The following is a 19277-nucleotide window of genomic DNA, read 5'->3' on the forward strand; positions in this document are numbered from 1 at the left end:
GTCCCTATGACTGGTGGGCCCCAGAGGTAGACAAGAGAAATTGGAGAGAGAACTGAACCTTTTTTCGTTTTCCAACTATTTTTTGCCCATGTGGGGTGTATCTTTTTTTTAGAATTTCTCTACATTCATATCACAGAAAGATACAAAGTTGTTAATCCTTACAAGTACAGAGAAACAAAAAACACAAAAGACCAAGAACACCTAGAACACCCTAAGACCACCATAACCCATGAAGATCTCCCCAGCCATGTGTCATCATCCCATAAACTTGAGAGAAGACTCCTGCAGAATTACAACCAAGTGCAAGCAGGTCATCATCTTCGACTCCGGCTACGCATTCGGTTAATATGGTTAATTTGGTTCGGTTTATTCAATTATACGGTAAATACGATTTCAATACTTCGGTTAAAACGGTTACGTATACAAATACGATTCGGTTTCGGTAATAACCATTAAATTTCGGTTCGGTTCGGTTTCGGTAATAACCAAACCAACCAAAGTTGACGCGAATTTTAGATTGGAAAGTAACTTTTATGACCACATATTTTATTTTCTGTATTTTTGTATGATTGTACTAAAGATTTTGCTAGAGAGCAAAACAAAAAAGAAATAAATTCGAACAAACTAAAATATGAATGTATTTTGTATGGCCGTATGAAAGGTTTTGCCAAAGAGGGAAACAAAATAAAAAAAAAAAACTAGACCATCTAACATATTCGATCATTCTAGGATTTGAACTTGCAACCAATGGTTACCAAGCGGACACACAAAAGGACATGACCACAACAGAGAACCAACTTACGTGTAAACTTAACAGTTTAAGTGCTATATTAAGGCTACGCGCGAAGTTGGGCTGGCCAGATTTTATGTTGCGCCGTGTGTTCGGTTTCTTTCGGTTTAACCACGGTTTTTCGGTTAAAACCGAATAACCGAAGTTCTTTCGGTTTGATGTTTTACTAACTGAAACCTAACCATAAAACCATAAAAACTAAAAATTGGTTTCGGGTCGGTTTTTTTCTGTTCGGTTTTCGGTTTCAGTTCGGTTATGCACAGCCGGATCTTCGACCATGGTGCAATTGGCACCACGCTGCTTCATCCTTCCTTGACACCAGCGCCGAGAAGGCATGGACACCAATCCAACACGCCTGCAGCAGCCGTCGCCATTTTTTGATTTGAGTACCGCGAAAAGTGTCCCTTCCGGAAGGAAGGGAACTTGAGTCAACCGACCGGTCCAGCACCGCGACCGGGCCATCCGCCCGGGCAAACCAGGAACTCCCTCCAACATCAGCACCGAGGAAGAAGAAAAACAGCAGCAGCAAATCATACCGACAGAGAGGAAGAAGGGGATATCGTATCTGAAATCTCCTTCAACATCATGACCTCAATAATGCAAGACTATAGTATTATAAACACTAGTTAATGCTCGTGCGTTTCTACGATCCTTTCAAATTTAGCAGACATTTAAACATAATACTTATGAAAATTCATATAATAATTTGATTGTAAGCCATGTACATATGAAAATTCATATAATAAGAAATTTAGTGATCATTAGATATGCCCGGGAAGTTGTATTTGTGCCTGCAGGTCGTAATTGCTGCCTGCGGCTGGGAGATGTGAAGGAACAGTGTCAAGCATGTCAAAATAGCCAGAACTGGTGCGAGAGAATGAAAACCGGTTAATTGCCTCCTTGTCAAAGGCCTGCCATCCTCCACATGAGAAGCAAGTGACTATTCTAGTTGGTGTAATCTTATGAGAAACTGAGTTATATATACTATTATCACCAGTCAACGGGAAAATGTATTAGAAACACATACTCATCCGTCAACCGAAAAAGAAGATAGAAGCTAGCATGAAACAAGAACATATGACCCTTCGTTACTTGGTTCCTTATGTCCAAACAAACATTATTTAAGTTTGTGGAATTTGATCGCATGGGATTGGGGAGTTCTTCTTTTGGCTCGCTGCGTTCTAAGTTTTTGGTTCTGAGCTTCCTGCTGCTTTCCTTTGTTGGGAAGAATGCGCAGAGGACGAGCCCTCCAAAGAAAAAGAAACCAGTCTCAAAGAAAAAAGCTCAAGAGGGGAAAGCTGAAGCAGGGTGTTTCGGCACCACGAGCGTGAAGAGAGATCCATCAGTTCTGCATGTTAATTACTTTCTCTTGAGCTCCTTTTTACCAGATAAAAATATACTGGCTGGAGCTGTAGTGTTCAGTGTCTGTAACTCTGTATATGTAGAAGCTTTGTGTTGAGCTGTAATTGTTTGTATGTATCAACCTTGTGAAACCTATTGTAGCGTTCTGCAGTACATCGCGTCGTTAATAATGTTTATCATATGTGGAAAATAATATATATGTATTTTAATATACATGTGCTATTTTTTTACACATACATGAGTTTATATTATCTAAACTCAACAAAAATTAAATTTCATGGTTTATACATCCAAACAGGAATTGGAATTGGGTGCATCTTTTAATTCCAGCAGCAAATTCTAAGCGCATCCAAACAACATAATTCTGGTTGGAAGGCAATTCATTTCCATCTTAGATTTGGAATCCCAGTCTAATTCATTTCCAGCTTCTAATTCAGTGCATCCAAACATAGCGTAATAACAATGACGAACTTTAGTTCAATAGTTCCTTTTAGCCTATTCTTCGAGTTGTTTTTTGTTGATGTTTCCTTGATGAATGCCCAGATGACAGTATTTCCATCAAATGTTACATTTCCTCGAGCATAATATCTGGATTTAGCAACCATAGTTAAGAACATTACCTTGTGGATATTGTTCTTGTTTTGAATTGTGCATACGTGATCTTGTTCTTTTGTAAGGAGGAAGTAGATTTATCTTTTCTTGGTCATGTCCAACCACTTTTCATATACGTGGACTATGTTCTGCATCAATGGCTTAAGGTTGCTTGCGTGGCGCTTCATCTTGTCCCATATAAACCTTTTTTGTAGTGTAGAATAGGGTACATGTAGCTCCCTTGCTAGTTCCCTCAATGCATAAATTTTGCTCCGAGAAATTGAAGGTATTCTTTCGAGACCAAGGTCTTTCCTCTTTCTTCCACATTTTCCCTTCCTTTAATTGGAAAGATCAACCTCTTCCCCTTTACTCTCTTGTCCTTTTTGCGTGTTTCCATATCTTTCAACGGTTCCGAGACTTGTTTTGAGAATCTCAGCTAAATGTTCTTTGTCTTTCTTGACAATTGGCATGTCTCAGCTAAGTAATTTCAATGCAATGTACACTGCAAATTTGAGAGTATCTGGCAGATTTGTATAGTGTGGATGCTTAACACATGAAAAATTGTGTTATGCAGTAATGTGTTAAATATCAAACAAGACACTTTTGGTCAAGTTAGCAAACCATCATGTTAAATATGTTGGTTAACAAATGTGGTGAAAATGAAGCATAAGTTATATGTGCGTCTTCTTCTTCTCCTCCATGTATATGTGCAGCTTCCTCTTCTCCTCCATGTATATGTACATCTTATTCTTCTTCTTTTCCAGTATATGCACTTCTTCTCCATCCTCCTCCTCTTGTAGAGTGAAGTTGAGCTCGAGGACCATCCCTCCATCCTCCTCCTCTTGTGGAGGAGTTAAGTTGATATCCAAGACCATGACCATCCTCTCCTCTTGGGGATTGGTCAAGATGCAGAAGAAAGCAATTAGGTTTGACATTACACATTGGTCCTCTCATGAACTGAATGCAATTTTTAAATATGCACATTAGCTTGCCTTATAAATCATAGGTTACCATATTGTATGGAGAGTATATGTCAATGTTCCATGGAAAACATGGTTTATATAAACTGATAATGCAACTGAAGTCAATGCTTGTAATTTTTATAATTGGTTGGTGCTTGTTAGGCCGCTTGAGACATTCTACTTACTACGAAGAAAACAATACAATATTGATGCCTGGTTTAGAATGTACACATATGTTGTATTTGAAAATGATGGTGTACAAGATTATGTGATCGTTTCATATATCAACCTTCGCATATACTTTTCACCAGCCTCAAAGGATTTTGCTATTCTTTATTTGGAATACTAAAAAGTAGCCAACAACTTTTTCTATCTACTCATATTCTTATAAACTACCCTTAATATACACTATCTGCAAATATTGATGAATGTAAAACGAGAACCGCGTGTCAGTGCTCAAAATACATGGGGAAGTTATGAAAGTTGTGGTAGTACCAATATATTATACACGAGAGAGCAAGACACTTGTACCAGTGAGTAACCTAACATGAACTTCTCCATAGCTTTCTAGTTCAGTTTCTTCATATTTGTTTTGCAAGTGCCAATACATATTTTAGGGATGGGATGCAAATACTCCTACTTAGTTGAGCTACTTTCTTATGTTTGAGATAATTGATCATATAATTGTACAATATAGCCTTGTGAATGTACTCTAGACTCCAGCCAAGAGTAATTCAGATTACCGAGGCTTATATTCCTAATTACTTTGATGGTTTGGGTACTTCAGTTGCAGTTTGTGCTTTATTTTCACCAGACTATGATTCTTTATCTATGTACACATGCACACACACTAGTTCCGGAAGTTAATTTACAAAATGGTGCAAGAGGATACATAAAGAATTCAGGTTGGGTGGAGACTATTGATTGAACCTGTTTTTTTTGTTAAACTTTAGAGGTTGGGCGGAGGATGCACGCAAGCATCCAAGGCACGAATGGGCGAAGGACGGACATGATGCACTGGATGTGGATGTGATCATGGAGAAGGGAGGGAGAAAGCAGAGGAAAAGAGGGCGAGCTCACCCCAGTCGATTGGCGGCGAACCGTGGTTCCTATGCTCTATAGCATGAGCAGGGCCTTGGGGCAGCATCGACGAGTATAGCAGATGAGCTTCAATGCTCCGACGCCTCCTTGCTCCCCGCTTCGGTATCCACTATCGCCGCGACCTTGCTTGAGCCCTCTGTCGACGAGCGGAGCGGCCGAGTGGCCCTATGAGCTCAACACGTGAGGAGCAAGGCGACCCCCGCGGGAGCCCTCTACGGTGAGCTGGCGGGGAGGTCTACAGGCGAGGGAGACGGAGAAGAAGCGAATTTGAAATTTCAATTTGAAGCCCTAATTTGAAAGGTTTTGTTAGTGTGAGGTAGTTTTTTTTTGTAAAATTGAAGTACTCCATCCTTCTCACGAAACTTGTGATACATCTAAACTTTTAGAAATCTTAGGGCCACTTCTTTTGGGCTTAAGCTTATGGAGAAGCCGGCTTATGAATTTCGGTCGGGAGAAACACCGGTGGGGAGAAGCTCCTAGAAACTATTGTTTCCCTTCTTTTGAGCTTATGACATATGGGCTTAATTTCTATCTACAGTTGTATAAAGTCCATAATGCCCATGAACTTTCAGTTGTGCTTAGATTAATGGTACTGTTTCTATACAAAATTGTTCGGCCGAAACAAGAACATGCCAAGCACAAAGTTACGATACCAACGCAAGTGTGCAGTCTCATCAGTGTGTGTAAAACAGAGTAAACTGATTCTTGACACAACTCTAGCGCCAACTGCTCCTCTGAATCTGAGATTGACAGTGGTGATTTTGTTTGACGAAGGCCACAAAACAAATTTACTTCTTACAAATTAAGCAGAGTGCATTTGGCAAAAAGTTCAGATAAGTGTAACAAGTGAATTGAATAGCTTTGTCCGGCACTCATCTGGAGCATCAAACGATAGCAGTAGCTATCACAAAATAACAAGTATCAGCACCGGCAGCCAAGCAGCCTCGAGAAGATGCTAGCGACGTGGAGATTGAACGTCAGTAGGACAGCAGGCCACCAGCAAATTGAAGCACCACGTCGGAACTGCCAATGCACCAACGACGCCTTCAGCAGCATCGTCACAGGACGCGCACGGCGGATCTGGTGCTCGGGAGGCGGCGGTCTCAGGCGATGGAGTTTCTGGGCGCCGGCCGGCGCGGGCACGACGGTGCTGGGCGCTGGTATGTATCCCTGCTGTAGGTGGAGAGGCGGAGCAGCGTCTGTGAGACTGCGAGGAAGTGGCGGAGGAGCTGAAGGGGAGCAGTGTTTGTGGGGAAGTGGCGGAGGAGCGGCGCTGGTGTTCCGGACGACCGGCAGCGGGGGTGGGAGGCGCGGGGGAAGGGGCGGAGGTGCGGCGGCGGCAACGAGGAACCCTATCTCGTCATGGACGCGGGAGTCGGGCGATGCGGGTGTTGCTCTGGTCGAAGCATTATTCTGTCCTTTTTTTTTTCCTGGACCAAGGGCATCTAGCGGTGTGGCAATCTGCTGTAATTAGAGATGAAAACGGGGGCAAATCAGTATACCGTTTCGGTTTGTGAACCAGAAGCTCGGGAAACTGGTGGGAGGCAGTTTCTGGAATTGCACTAGGGAGCGGCTTCGCGGTGGAATTAAGCGAGCCCACAGCCGGAGACTTCTTTTGGGCTTCAGTTTCCTGGGATCTAGAAGCTGGACTAGAAGCCCAAAAGAAGTGGCCCTTACCCATTTGAACAAGCTCTGGGTGGCATCAGACTGCTTGAACGTTATTAAAGAGATCAATGAGGGAGCAAACAGCGGCCAGCAGTGCATGATCATCAAGCAAATCCACTTGAAGAGGAATCAATTTTCTGAGGCTAAATTTAGCCACGAACGACGTGAAGCAAATGGGGATGCAGATCGCCTTGCTCGATCAGCGACTACTTTAGATATTGGTAGGCATGTGTGGTTTTTGAATCCCCCTAGTGATCTGGGTGTTGTTGTAAACATTCTTAATAATTAATAAAGCTTCAAGTCGTTCTGCTCAAAAAAAAAAAGTTAAATGGAGCCGGAGGGAGTCGAATAATTATTATGTACTGCACGAGGGGCTAATCGGCAAAAGACAGTTCCCAAGAGCCGCATCGGGCACACACCGGCTCAGAAAAAAGCCTCCACAAAACCTCTCGCGCAGCTAGGGTTTCGGCGATCACCGGCGGCGATGGGCGCGGACGACCAGCCATCCCCGGCGCGGAAGCGCGAGCGCGAGGAGGAGCCGGCCGACGGGGACGCCGCCGAGAAGCGCCCGCGCGCGGACGAATCGGAGGGCGCCTCGCTGCTGGGGCTCGCCAACTACACAGACGAGGAGGAGGAAGGCGGGGCCGGGAACACGGGGCACGCGAACGGCGCCCCCCTCGCGGAGGAAGTGGAGGATGGTGCGAATGAGGATGAGGACGAGGACGAGGACGAGAGGAGGGCTCCGGAGAGGAGGCCGAGGCAGATCGAGCTGCGGCGGGACTGCCCTTACCTCGACACCGTCAATCGACAGGTACACCATTTTTTGGTACTGGCATTATTTAGATGTCGACCGAGTTACCTGCCGTCTCGGGGGGATTCGTCTGAACTCTGAACCTGGTGGATTTATTCACAGATCTAGGGTCACCTGAGATTTACCAAATGTGCTTACATTTAGTAGTTTATCTGTCTTTGATATCCTGTGACTTAGTCTAGCTGAAGAACATGTAGAAATGTAGAGCTGGAAGTTGGGATTTAGGCATCTAATTTGTTGGTTCATTTACAATTGAATTCTAGCTGATTTCTCGTATGGTATAGCTCAATAACAGCTGTGGCTCTTTTATTTCAAGCAGTAATGCGTCCTACTTTGGAAGTTTCTGTATTTGTTCAGTTTTTACCCCACTATGGTCACCGGGCACTGATTAATCCAGTACAGCAAACCTTCCTGGCTATTTTCCCTGATTCCCTAGGAGTTCAGGTTTTACCTTGAACTAAAAAAAAATCCATGAATCATTTGTAGGGCTTACTTCAAAAGTACTTTGTTTCCTCTAAAATTGGCTTGTTCCTTTGATTTCCTATGAGGCTAGGTTTAACCTTTGCATTATAAAATCTGGGAGTAAATTTGTGGCAGAGTATTTTGCTGAGTATTGTCATATTCCACCTACGCATTCCTAGCATATACTATATAACCCTGTCTTACACAGACCCATTTTTATTATTGAATCCCTAGCATTACATGATACTTTGTGCACATCATTAGTTATATTAAGTCATGTCCATGCTCTACTCTTTGCGCATATACTGTATTACTGTATGTTATATACTCTTTATGGCTGAGCAAGTCATTACACACTCCCATGGCTGTTGATGTCTAATTATATTCTGTCCTGCTTTGTAGGTCCTTGACTTTGACTTTGAGAAGTTCTGCTCAATCTCCTTATCAAATTTGAATGTGTATGCATGCCTAGTTTGTGGAAAGTATTACCAAGGAAGAGGCTTGAAATCACATGCGTATACCCACAGCCTTGAGGCAGGTCACCATGTGTTCATTAACCTTCAAACTGAGAAAGTTTACTGTCTCCCTGATGGGTATGAGATAAATGATCCGTCACTAGAAGATATTCGACATGTTCTCAATCCAAGGTGATTTTCGGTTGCTTCTGACGTTATATATTGTTGCCTTCAGTGACTTCTGTAATCAGTTTGGCGTTTTATTGATTAGTATAGTTTGGCAGGTTCGCGAGAGAACAGGTTCTAAATCTTGACAAGAACAAGCAGTGGTCAAGAGCTCTGGATGGCTCCAATTATCTACCTGGAATGGTATGCATCTATGAAACTCTCTGAAGGCTTGTTTTCTTTCCTGTGGGGTGCCGCGAATTCCTCTCAGTTAAGGGAATGCTTTTGTTCTATTGAGTTTTGTTTTCGAAGATATGAAATAAAAGCACTTGTATGAAAAAACCAAGCTAATGGAGCCCAGAAGTACTGTGGACTTGATTAGCTTGGTCATGATTGTTTTTTTTATTACGATCTGATTGTACATCACGTTATTTTGCAGTTGTGTTATATGAATACCACCATGTGACTTATGGACCGGCTTAGATTGCCTTTGTTCACTTGATTTTAGATGTAACCCGCAAGCATTATTTGCTTTGTGATTTGAGAGCTGGTACTCATGCTTTTATCATCTGTTATTAATCCCCTTTCTAACTAATTTTGCAGGTTGGTCTTAACAACATTAAGGAGACTGACTTTGTGAACGTCACAATACAGTCATTAATGAGAATAACTCCTTTGAGAAATTTCTTTCTCATACCTGAAAATTATCAGCATAGCAAATCCCCACTGGTTCATCGGTTTGGAGAATTAACTCGCAAGGTTTGGCATGCTAGGAACTTCAAGGGCCAAGTTAGTCCACATGAGTTCCTTCAAGCAGTTATGAAGGCCAGTGAGAAGAGATTTCAGATTGGTGTACAATCTGATCCAGTTGAATTTATGTCATGGCTGTTGAACACACTGCACGCGAAACTGAGAAGTTCGAAGAAGAAAAATAGGAGCATCATATATGATTGCTTTCAGGTTAGTTTCTTTAGTGTAACAGTCTGATTCAAAGAACTTTCGGTAGCTTATCTGGTTACATTAGATTCTTGTTTTTGTCAGGGGGAACTTGAAGTTGTCAAGGAAATGCACAGGAAGCATATAGTGGGTGATGAGCAGAATGGTGATGCAGTCTCACAGGTTGAAACAAGTGACGGTATGGTCACTGAAACGTCTAGGGTCCCATTTTTGATGCTCGGTCTTGACCTGCCACCTCCACCCCTTTTCAAAGATGCAATGGAGAAAAATATTATTCCACAGGTTTGTTTTCCCAGTCATTTATGCTATTTACTGGAATTGCATGACATGTGTGTAGTTTTTATATGCAAGATGCACTAAACTAGTTATATAATGTGTATGATGAAAGTTTCTCTGGTTGTGATGTAAGAACCAACTGACTAATTCCCTGATATGCAAGACTTGTTGTCTTGTTTTTGAAGTTTATGTCCACTTAACTTATATGCAAGACTACTTCCTTTTATTTTCAAGTCTTGCTGCCTAGAGCTTCAAACTTTACCTGGTGGCAGGCCTATTTTCTACCTATGTTCTTATCCAGCATATGATATTTGTGGTGAGAGTTATGCAATTTAGTCTTCAATTCAATCTGCTTCTTTCTTCTACCTTGTCATTTGCATGGGTGTGTGGACACACAGAATCTATTGCATGTACTAGCAGTCATCAAGTTTTCTTTTGTCTCACCATTTTGTGATTTCCATGGAAGTCCGGTCTTTCATGGAGTCTCTTTTGCATGTACTTAATGGTTCTCGACCATTCACCTGATGGATAAATCAAACAACTGAGACAACTGCAGCAATTATCCACCTGATGTACCTATATGTTAATGACTCTTTGCCTAAACAGTGTGAATCAGGCTTCACACTCACTGAAGGAGTATATTTAACAACACACCACCAGAAATTTTGACATTGCTTTTTGCACCATTATTTTTAGTTCTCTATATCTTGGTAATTGGTTCACTCAAATTCTGAAGCTTGCATGGTCTTCAGGTACCACTGTTTAATATACTGAAGAAGTTTGATGGTGAGGCAGTTACAGAGGTGGTGCGGCCATCTATTGCTCGGATGAGGTACCGAGTCATCCGGCTTCCAAAGTATATGATCCTTCACATGCGAAGGTTCACCAAAAACAACTTCTTTGTGGAGAAAAACCCCACTCTTGGTAACTTTATATTATCTTGATTGATATGACTATTCAGAGCCGCCTGGTACGTCACCAATGCTAACAGGTTCCCGTGCTCTGTGTAACAGTTAACTTCCCTGTGAAGAATTTGGAACTGAAGGATTACATCCCACTACCTAAGCCAAAGGGGAATGAGAAGCTGCGTTCAAAGTACGATCTCATAGCCAACATCGTACATGACGGCAAACCGGGCGAAGGATGCTACAGAGTGTTTGTGCAGCGGAAATCAGAAGAGGCATGGTATGTGCTCTTTATCTCATTCTCTGCAATGTATATTTCCGACCCTCAGGTTTGAACCTGGTAAATCATTTGAGTATCATTTTATGTCAGGTACGAGATGCAGGATCTCCATGTCACCGAGACCCTCCCTCAGATGGTAGCTCTCTCGGAAGCCTACATGCAGATATACGAGCAGCACGAATGAAGTGACGGGGACGGTGAACGGTGGTCACCGTGTAGGCGTGTAGCCTTCCGCACCCACCTCCTTCCTTTGCTTACCAGAAATCTTATTATTACAAGCTAATTTATATGCCTGGAGCAAATTTTGAGGGCACAAGTGTTGTATGTCCAAACTTAATTCCTCGAGAAGTAGACCGAGAAACTTCACTTGACTGTCAAGTCAGCGCCGCAATGGAGCGATTCCAGGAGCTAGCAGTTGTGAAATGTATTTCGCTTTCTGAAGGGCAGTCAGAAGAGCATTGTTTTTTTTTTGTGCTAGAAAAACATCTTTGTTGTGAATCTTTATGTTGTTACCACCCAGGCTAGTGATAATGTAATGGCTCCAAAGATTTTCAGCTGCACATTTTGCAATGTATGGTCCTGATGGGTGCTACACACCATCAGTTTCATTTGTATTATAAAGACAGCAAGTTCTAGTCAAGTTGTATCATTGTTTACCATATATGTACTACAATTACATCCTTTCCGGACTTGAATTTTGACCTACTAAAATGGTCAGAAATCTCTAAATTTTGCAGGAATTCTAAAACTATACTGTTCAAATCTGACATGAAACCTTTGCATTTCGTAGAGCGTCGCCTGAGTTCAGTTTGCCAAACGTTTAACCGCAGAGTTTACGTATTTATCTGAAACCCGCATTCATCGCCAGTTTCTGTATTCTCGAAAGAATACGCGTCCTCGGAATCAAACTGCCCGCCTTGCCTGGGGAGAAGCTCATTTGCGCCACCGCGTCCGATGCCGTCCTCGTCACCGGCGCCACGCCGCCGCCCGCCACCGCCGGCGGCGACCAACGCCGGCATCGCCGCCCTGCTCTCGCGCCTCCGCGACGCGGCCGGCCAGGCCTCCCCGCGGCGCCTCCTCCTCGAGTCCCTGGCCCTCGTCCTCACCTCCGGCCTCTCCTCCGCCCACCGCGCGCTCTCCGCCCGCCTCCTCAACTCCCTCCTCCCGCACGTCCCCTCCGCCCGCCTCCCGGCCCTCCTCCGCCTCCTCCGCCGCGACCACCTCACGCTCCTCCTCCTCTCCTCCGGCCGCACCCGCCAGGCCAGCTCCCTCCCGGCCGCCGCCGCGCTCCACGCCCTCGCCGTCTCCGCGGGCCACCTCCCCGCCGACCTCCGCCTCGCCAACTCCCTCCTCTCCCTCTACCTCTCCCTCGGCGCCACATCCCCCGCGCGGCGCCTCGTGGCCGACATCACCCGCCCCGACGCCGTCACCTGGAACACCCTCCTACTTTCCTGCCTCCGCTCCGGCCTCCTCCCCGCCGCCCGCCGCCTGTTCGACCAGATGCCCGAGCGGGACCTCGTCTCCTACAACTCCATGCTCTCCGGACTCGCCGCCGCGGGGGACATGGACGGCGCCCGGCAGCTGTTCGACGAGATGCCCGAGCGGGACCTCGTCTCCTACAACTCCATGCTGGCCGGGCACGCCCGCTCCGGAGACATGGCTACCGCCAAGACGACGTTCGACGCGATGCCGGAGCGCGACGTCGTGTCCTGGAACACGATGCTGGACGGGCACGCCCGGGCCGGGGACGCCGCGGCCGCGCGGGCCGTGTTCGACCGCATGCCGAGGAGGAGCGTCATAACCTGGAACGTCCTCCTTGCATTGTACGCACGCATCAAGGACTGGCGCGAGTGTCTGAAGGTGTTCGACGCGATGGTGGCCGCCGCGGGGGGCGCCGCGCCGAACGAGAAGACGTTCGTGAGCGTGCTCACGGCCTGCGGCGGCCTGGGCGACCTCGAGAAGGGGAAGTGGGTGCACGGGCTGGTTCGCCGGAGGTGGGACAGGCTCGCGCTGGACGTCCTGCTGCTCACGGCGCTGCTGACGATGTACGCCAAGTGCGGGGCGATGGAGGCCGCGCGGGAGGTCTTCGACTCGATGGGCGAGAGGAGCGTCCCGTCCTGGAACTCGATGATCATCGGGTACGGGCTCCACGGGCAGAGCGAGAAGGCGCTTGAGCTGTTCCTCGAGATGGAGAAGGCCGGGCCTAGGCCGAACGAGACGAGCTTCGTCTGCGTCTTGAGCTCCTGCGCTCACGGCGGGATGGTGCTCGAGGGCTGGCTGTGCTTCGACAGGATGGTCAGGGTCTACGGTATCGAGCCTAAGGCGGAGCATTTCGGCTGCATGATGGACCTCCTCGGCCGTGCCGGGCTCCTCAATGACTCGGAGAACCTCGTCCAAAATTTGCAGGGGAAGGCGCCCCCGGCGTTGTGGGGCACCATGATCTCAGCCTCCCGGACGCAGAGCAACTCCAGGCTCGGGGAGTTTGTAGGGAAGAAGCTGATCGAGATGAAGCCCGCAGAGGTTGGCCCGTACGTGCTCCTCTCAAATGTTTACGCTGCTGAAGGGAGATGGGAGGACGTCGATAAAGTAAGGGAGTTGATGAAGGAGAACGGGGTCGATAAGCACGTCGGGCTCAGCCTCGTTGGATCCAGCGAATCAGTCGAGCCCCATGTTGCAGCTCAAGAAGACGGTGTCTCGGTTTGAATGCTGGATGATGGCACGGTGGTGCTGTCGATGCTGGCGAGATGGGCTCAAACATGAAGCTGGCATCCGAGGGGCAGACCAGGTGCAGGGTTGGAAGGTCATGAAGTGTTCTGCGAGACCACCAAAAGAGAGTGCATGTCGCAACCAAGCACGTGAAGATTTAAGCATCGAGTCGATGCCGATCACAGAGCATCAGGTTCCCATTGTTAATTTTTTGGTGCCATGTCCAACGTTGCAGCAACAAAGCCGAGAATATCTGGCTGAGCTTGAGCAAGCAATCGAAGCCAGAAAGAAGTTTGAAGCTAGATGGAGTTAGGACAAAGCCAGTGGAGGCATATGTCCTGTGTCCAGCTCTTGGCAGTGGACGATCAGATAAGGTGCCCTGTTCTTGGTACAGGAGAAGGTGCCCGGTTCTTGGTAATGGATGCCAGGTTGAGCCTCCAGCGAACCAGATTCCCATCTTGGTACTGAAGAAGGCGTCTCAGTTCTGCAGGACGGTGATGTGATGCAGGCTTATGCTATGCGAGCACTTGAAGATGTGTCGCAACCTAAGGCATGAAGGTTTAACGCCTCGTCGTCGCTGGCCATGCAGCATCAGGTTCCTATTTGGTAGTATTTCTCTATTGGCACGTCCAACGCTGCAGTACAACAAATCAGGCCGAGAAGAATTGACAGATGAGCAAGCCAGAAAGAAGTCTGGAGCCAGGGATGGTACCAGGAACCAAAGTCAATGGAGCTGTCCAGCTCTCTGGAGCCGGGCTCTTGGTACGGGATCGGCTGCTTACATCATATGTTCCGGTGCTCTCTAAAGCTGTTCAGGTGATGTTGATGTGACAAGTGTGAGCCAAGTGGCCTGGTGTCGGCAAGGTATAGAGGCCGCTGCAAGCTGCAAGAGGTGTTTGTTGTTTGTGGGAGTGGAGTGGGGAAATTGGCATTTGGATCTGAGACAAGGGGGGTAAAGAACAAGAATAATAGGTGCTCCAGATCGGGGGCTTGAAAAGCATATTCTCTTGTGATCGTGGGAGAAAGAAGAACAGGAATAGGTGCTCCAGATCGAACTAGCACCTCCGAAGCCGACGCAGATTTGGTGCACCTTCCTGTTTTTATGTTTCAGAAAATCATAAAAATTTATTCCATGAATGCATACACATGTCTTGTGCCAAGTTTCGTTAGGAATTGTGTTGTATATTGAGCTACAGAAAAAGAATTTATGGCTGTGTATAGGGATAGTTATTCTCAGAAGTTTGTCTTTTTTGTATAGTTCATAATACAACATATTTTCCTCCGAAATTTCTACCGTCCATTCCAAAGATTTCTATGAATGTGCGTAATTAAGCTCAGATTTTTTGGAATCCCTGAAATATATTTTAAAAAACCAAGAGCACAGATGCTCATGTGCCAAAGACACTTTTTTTACTCAGAAGCATAATATATACTCCTAGACTTTTGATCTTTATACTACCAGTCTGTGAAACTAACTACATGCATGTATAAATAGTATTTCGAGCGGAATGGCCAATTTCTCAGAGGAGAAGGGGAAACATCGGTGTATCTGAAGACACCCTGCAGATTTTACCTGACAGGTGAGTCTGCTGAAATTTGCAAGAAGTTCCTATTCAGCATGGACTTTATATTATTTTTTTAGAGCTCATCAACCAATCATAAAAAGGAAAAAATAATGAAACTCGATCCGGTACATAACTTATTTGGTTGCAACAATTTCTGTCTGGAATAAAACCCCACCCAGATGAGAAGACGAGGCCAAAGAAACGGAACGTACGGGCCACAAAACCAGGGGAAGGCATCCGGTTCGAAGCCTACTATAAAGAGGAAGGAAGGGGCCAGAGCCAGACTCTCCCCGCCACCACAAGATTCATTCCACGATCGCGCGCGCGGCCAGTCCCTGATTCGGAGGAGTCCACGATCCTGATCCTACTGCTATGGCGGCTCCCAACGGCGTCAGGTACGTCCCCGATCGCCGCCGCCCCCCCTGCTTCCAGTACTCCTCCCCCGGTGATGGTGATCCGCCGTTGCATACGTAGTAGTTGTAGGCCAGGATCGCGGGTGGATCCTCGGCGGGGAATCGCAGAGCCATCATCCCAGGTGCGCGGGGCTGTTGCGATCTCAGCATAGGGGAGAGGGGAGCCGGTGGGCGCCGGCTGGAAGGGGCCGATCGATTCCTACCCGCTTGCCGGCGGCGGGAATTTCTACTGTTGCTGCCCACTGACGTATGTGTGTTGTTGGGCTACTGGTAGATCTCTCTGCATTCGCTTTAGAATAATATGTGATTTTTACAGCTGTGACTTGTAATGCGGCAACCAACGCCTCGTGTTTCATCAGTTCAGCTCTCTGCCAGTTAACTAGGCGGTTCACAAAGTGTACCTGCTGCATTGTTCTCCAGCCTGGCAGCCTAGTTTCCTGCGCAATCCTGGATCACTTCGTGTTCCTGTGCCGAATTCCGCGTTGCTTGACTTCTCCGAGTTTGCCCAGCGTGGCGCCGCCCACCTATGTGTATGTTGTTGGGAAAATTGTTAGTCTTCTACCAGATCTCTGCATTCACTTGACAGACTCTTTGAGGCCTCATGTAACAGCACTCGCTGATCAAACATTTGCATTGCTGCAATTCCCTTTTATTTCCCCTGCCAAAGCCAAAACGAGATAAAATATGCCATTGGTAGTAGTCAGAGTGTCAGACTGCCACGGGTATCTGTTTTTCTGCTGTTCTCAGACTGAATTAGTGTCTAGTTTCTTTATATCATTTCGCAATTTGTAAGTCTGTGAGTGTGGAATCCTAAACCTGTCCGAATTCTTCACAGCCCTCTCGCGGCGACGGTTCCGGTTGAGGCGGTTCTGTTTGACATCGACGGGACCCTCTGCGATTCGGACCCTCTTCACCATGTGGCCTTCCAAGAAATGCTTCTCGCGGTATGGATCTTTAAACTGTTTGGCTTATACTTCACTCTCTACTACTTTCACTAGCAAGCTGGCTAAACTAATGACCGTGAACAGATTGGGTACAACAACGGTGTCCCGATAGACGAGGAGTTCTTCATCAAAAACATTGCTGGGAGGAGCGATGTTGAAGCTGCTCAGAATCTGTTCCCGGACTGGCCACTTGAGAAGGGCCTCAAGTTCCTTGAGGACAAGGAAACAAAATACAGAAGGTATATAGACATGAAGGAGATAGTTTGTTCTGTAGTTTCTTACTTATGAGCATTGGGTATTACGTTAGGTTGTCCGGCGATTGGTTCTCTCTTTAAATTTCTTTTGAGAACCACTTGTTGGTGTTAGTATGGACTCCGAGGCTTAATATTTATAGCTGCAATTGCTTGTTGCAGTTTGGCGATGGAGCGCTTGGAGCCTGTAAACGGCCTTGGCAAGGTGGTTCAGTGGGTGAAAGACCACGGCTACAAGCGTGCTGCGGTGACCAACGCCCCCAGGATCAACGCTGAGCTGATGCTCAAACTTCTCGGTCTGTCAGACTTCTTCCAGGCCGTGATTGTTGGAGGTGAATGCGAGAAGCCAAAACCCGCCCCCTTCCCGTACCTCAAGGCCCTCAAGGAGCTGGGCGTGTCTGCAGAACACACCTTCATCTTCGAGGTACACCTGAACTGTCTTCTACATCTGCTGAATTCGCCATCTGAAACTCCATTTAGAGATTGCCAGATACATCCTACTGACCTATGCTTTCGTTGCAGGACTCCGCTTCAGGCACACGTGCAGGTGTTGCCGCGGGAATGCCAGTTGTCGCCGTGCTGACGAGGAACCCAGAGAACTCCCTAGAGGAGGCTGGGGCCGCGCTGATCGTCAAGGACTACGCGGACCCCAAGCTCTGGAGCGCCCTCGAAGAGATCGACGCAGCGGAAGCTAAGCTGAAGAGCGGCGGAGCTTGAGACGCCCGTGATGGTGATGAACAGTAGCTCATTTTAGGATTGAAGGGATTCTGCACCCTAAATTGATAAAACGGTTGATTGTAGAGCTCATTTGGGTATTCCGAGCTTGTAGTTCGATATGTTTTCCTTGGTTTCATGGTTGGTGCTAGAGGAAGAAATAAAAAAAAAACTCTGGTCTCTGTGACTTGAGATTATTGTGACTTGAGATTATTGTTCTGTTGATAGGACCATGAAGATGCAGATCTGTTGCGCTCATTGCCTAACAACCACTGAATTCTCACTCTCTTAATATTGAGATCTTTCTGTTGGATCAAATCTCTCATTCGTAATCTCAGAAGATATTGACAAACCTCTGAATTCTGACTCTCTTAATACTGAGATCTTTCTGTTGGATCGAATCTCTCTTTCTTAATATGAGAAGATATGACAATGTTTTGTACATGTTGCAATGGGAACTACTCAGGGTCAACAGTTGGGTGGTGCCTGATGAGATGATGGGTTGCCACCAACTCCACACTGACCGACCAAACCTCCTCACCAACCAGCTTTTCATCACAAATATAAACATCAGCAAGTAGCCATTGGAAAACAAATCTATCCTGTTTGCAGATCAGCAGAGAGCACTCTGACGAAGAACGCATTACCCCCATGGAAAACACCCAGGATAGGTATTCACAAATCTTTCAAGTTTTGTTGTCACCAATCTCTGAATTCTTGAAATGTTTTCATCCCTGAATTCTTGCAATGTCTGAATAATTCTGCTTGTGTGTTTGTTCTGCGCGCGGCAGCTTGGTGATCTGCAGGTCGCCGCCGCTGGAGGCGCTGCTGTTCGACATCGACGGCACGATGTGCGTGTCGGACCCGTTCCACCACCGGGCCTTCTCGGAGCTGCTGCAGGGCGTCGGCTACAACGGCGGCGCCCCGATCACGCCGGAGTTCGGCATGAAGCACATGGCGGGGCGCAGCAACGAGCAGATCGGCCGCTTCCTGTTCCCGGACTGGCCGGCAGCCCGCCTCGACGCCTTCTTCGCCGAGAAGGAGGCCCTCTTCGCGCGGTACGCCCGCGAGGGCCTCCGGGAGGTGGCCGGGCTGCGCGCGCTGTGCCGGTGGGCGCGCGGCCGCGGGCTCAAGCTGGCCGCCGTCACCAACGCGCCCAGGGCTAACGCCGAGGTCATGGTCGGGATCCTGGGCCTGGCGGAGTTCTTTCCGGTCGTCGTCACCGGCGAGGAGTGCGGCGAGGGCCGGGCCAAGCCCGCGCCCGACGCGTACCTCCGCGCGCTGGAGCTTCTTGGCGCGAGCGCGGACCGGTCCGTCGTGTTCGAGGACTCCGTGATCGGGATCCAGGCCGGCGTCGCCGCGGGGATGCCGGTCGTGGCTATTGCCGGGGAGAGCCGGGAGGCCAGGGTCGTCGCCGCCGGCGCGTCGCTCGTCGTCAGGGACTACCTGGATGCCAAGCTCTGGGCGGCGTTGGATGGGGTTGACGCTGCTGCTGCTAACGGAGCTCCTCCCACGGTGGTCGATGGGGAACGGAGCGTGGAGCCGGCGGCTGTTCCCGTGGAGAATTGAGCTGGGATTCCATTTATTTTTCTGCGATGCATGCTGCTGCTGCCGCCATGGACTGCAGTTCAAATTCGATCTGAAATCAGAAAACTGAAAGTAAATCATGCCCCGAATTGAGATTTAAACTTGCGTGAAACTGTGAAAGCTATACATACTTCTACTGGTTGAATGAATGCACATGCATTGCTACGGGTTCTTTTTTTTTTTTCTCTTTGCATCACATGATAACATAATCTTTCTAGTATCTATCTTTCTTCTTTCCTTTCATGCATAAATATCTTTGTCCCGTGTCTCCATTGGCTAATGTTCTTACTAAAACGAAATAAACAATTTGAGCCT

The 19277-nt window shown here is 47.2% G+C and overlaps 3 protein-coding genes and 1 pseudogene across 3 annotated transcripts; all 4 read left to right on the plus strand.

The window, feature by feature from the left end:
* The first annotated feature begins 6936 nt into the window (after positions 1–6936).
* Positions 6937–11428, plus strand: LOC124667601 (U4/U6.U5 tri-snRNP-associated protein 2-like). Its single transcript, XM_047204864.1, has 8 exons — positions 6937–7282; positions 8147–8391; positions 8484–8568; positions 8968–9324; positions 9406–9603; positions 10350–10521; positions 10611–10782; positions 10873–11428. Exons 1-8 carry the CDS (start codon positions 6956–6958, stop codon positions 10964–10966), a joined length of 1650 nt encoding a protein of 549 aa, XP_047060820.1. The 5' UTR covers positions 6937–6955; the 3' UTR covers positions 10967–11428.
* LOC124704103 lies at positions 11173–13525 on the plus strand (annotated as a pseudogene).
* A 1712-nt stretch (positions 13526–15237) lies between these two features.
* LOC124684926 (haloacid dehalogenase-like hydrolase domain-containing protein Sgpp) lies at positions 15238–17693 on the plus strand. The gene is made up of 5 exons (XM_047219184.1): positions 15238–15448; positions 16302–16410; positions 16495–16649; positions 16824–17085; positions 17184–17693. The coding sequence occupies exons 1-5, from the start codon at positions 15426–15428 to the stop codon at positions 17376–17378; spliced, it is 744 nt and encodes a 247-aa protein (XP_047075140.1). The 5' UTR covers positions 15238–15425; the 3' UTR covers positions 17379–17693.
* Positions 17694–18026: 333 nt separating this feature from the next.
* On the plus strand, positions 18027–19077 carry LOC124704114 (haloacid dehalogenase-like hydrolase domain-containing protein Sgpp). Its single transcript, XM_047236355.1, has 2 exons — positions 18027–18046; positions 18167–19077. Exons 1-2 carry the CDS (start codon positions 18027–18029, stop codon positions 18942–18944), a joined length of 798 nt encoding a protein of 265 aa, XP_047092311.1. The 3' UTR covers positions 18945–19077.
* Positions 19078–19277: the final 200 nt, after the last annotated feature.

The sequence above is a fragment of the Lolium rigidum genome, chromosome 1 (genome assembly GCF_022539505.1).
Source record: "Lolium rigidum isolate FL_2022 chromosome 1, APGP_CSIRO_Lrig_0.1, whole genome shotgun sequence".
Lineage (NCBI taxonomy): Eukaryota > Viridiplantae > Streptophyta > Magnoliopsida > Poales > Poaceae > Lolium > Lolium rigidum.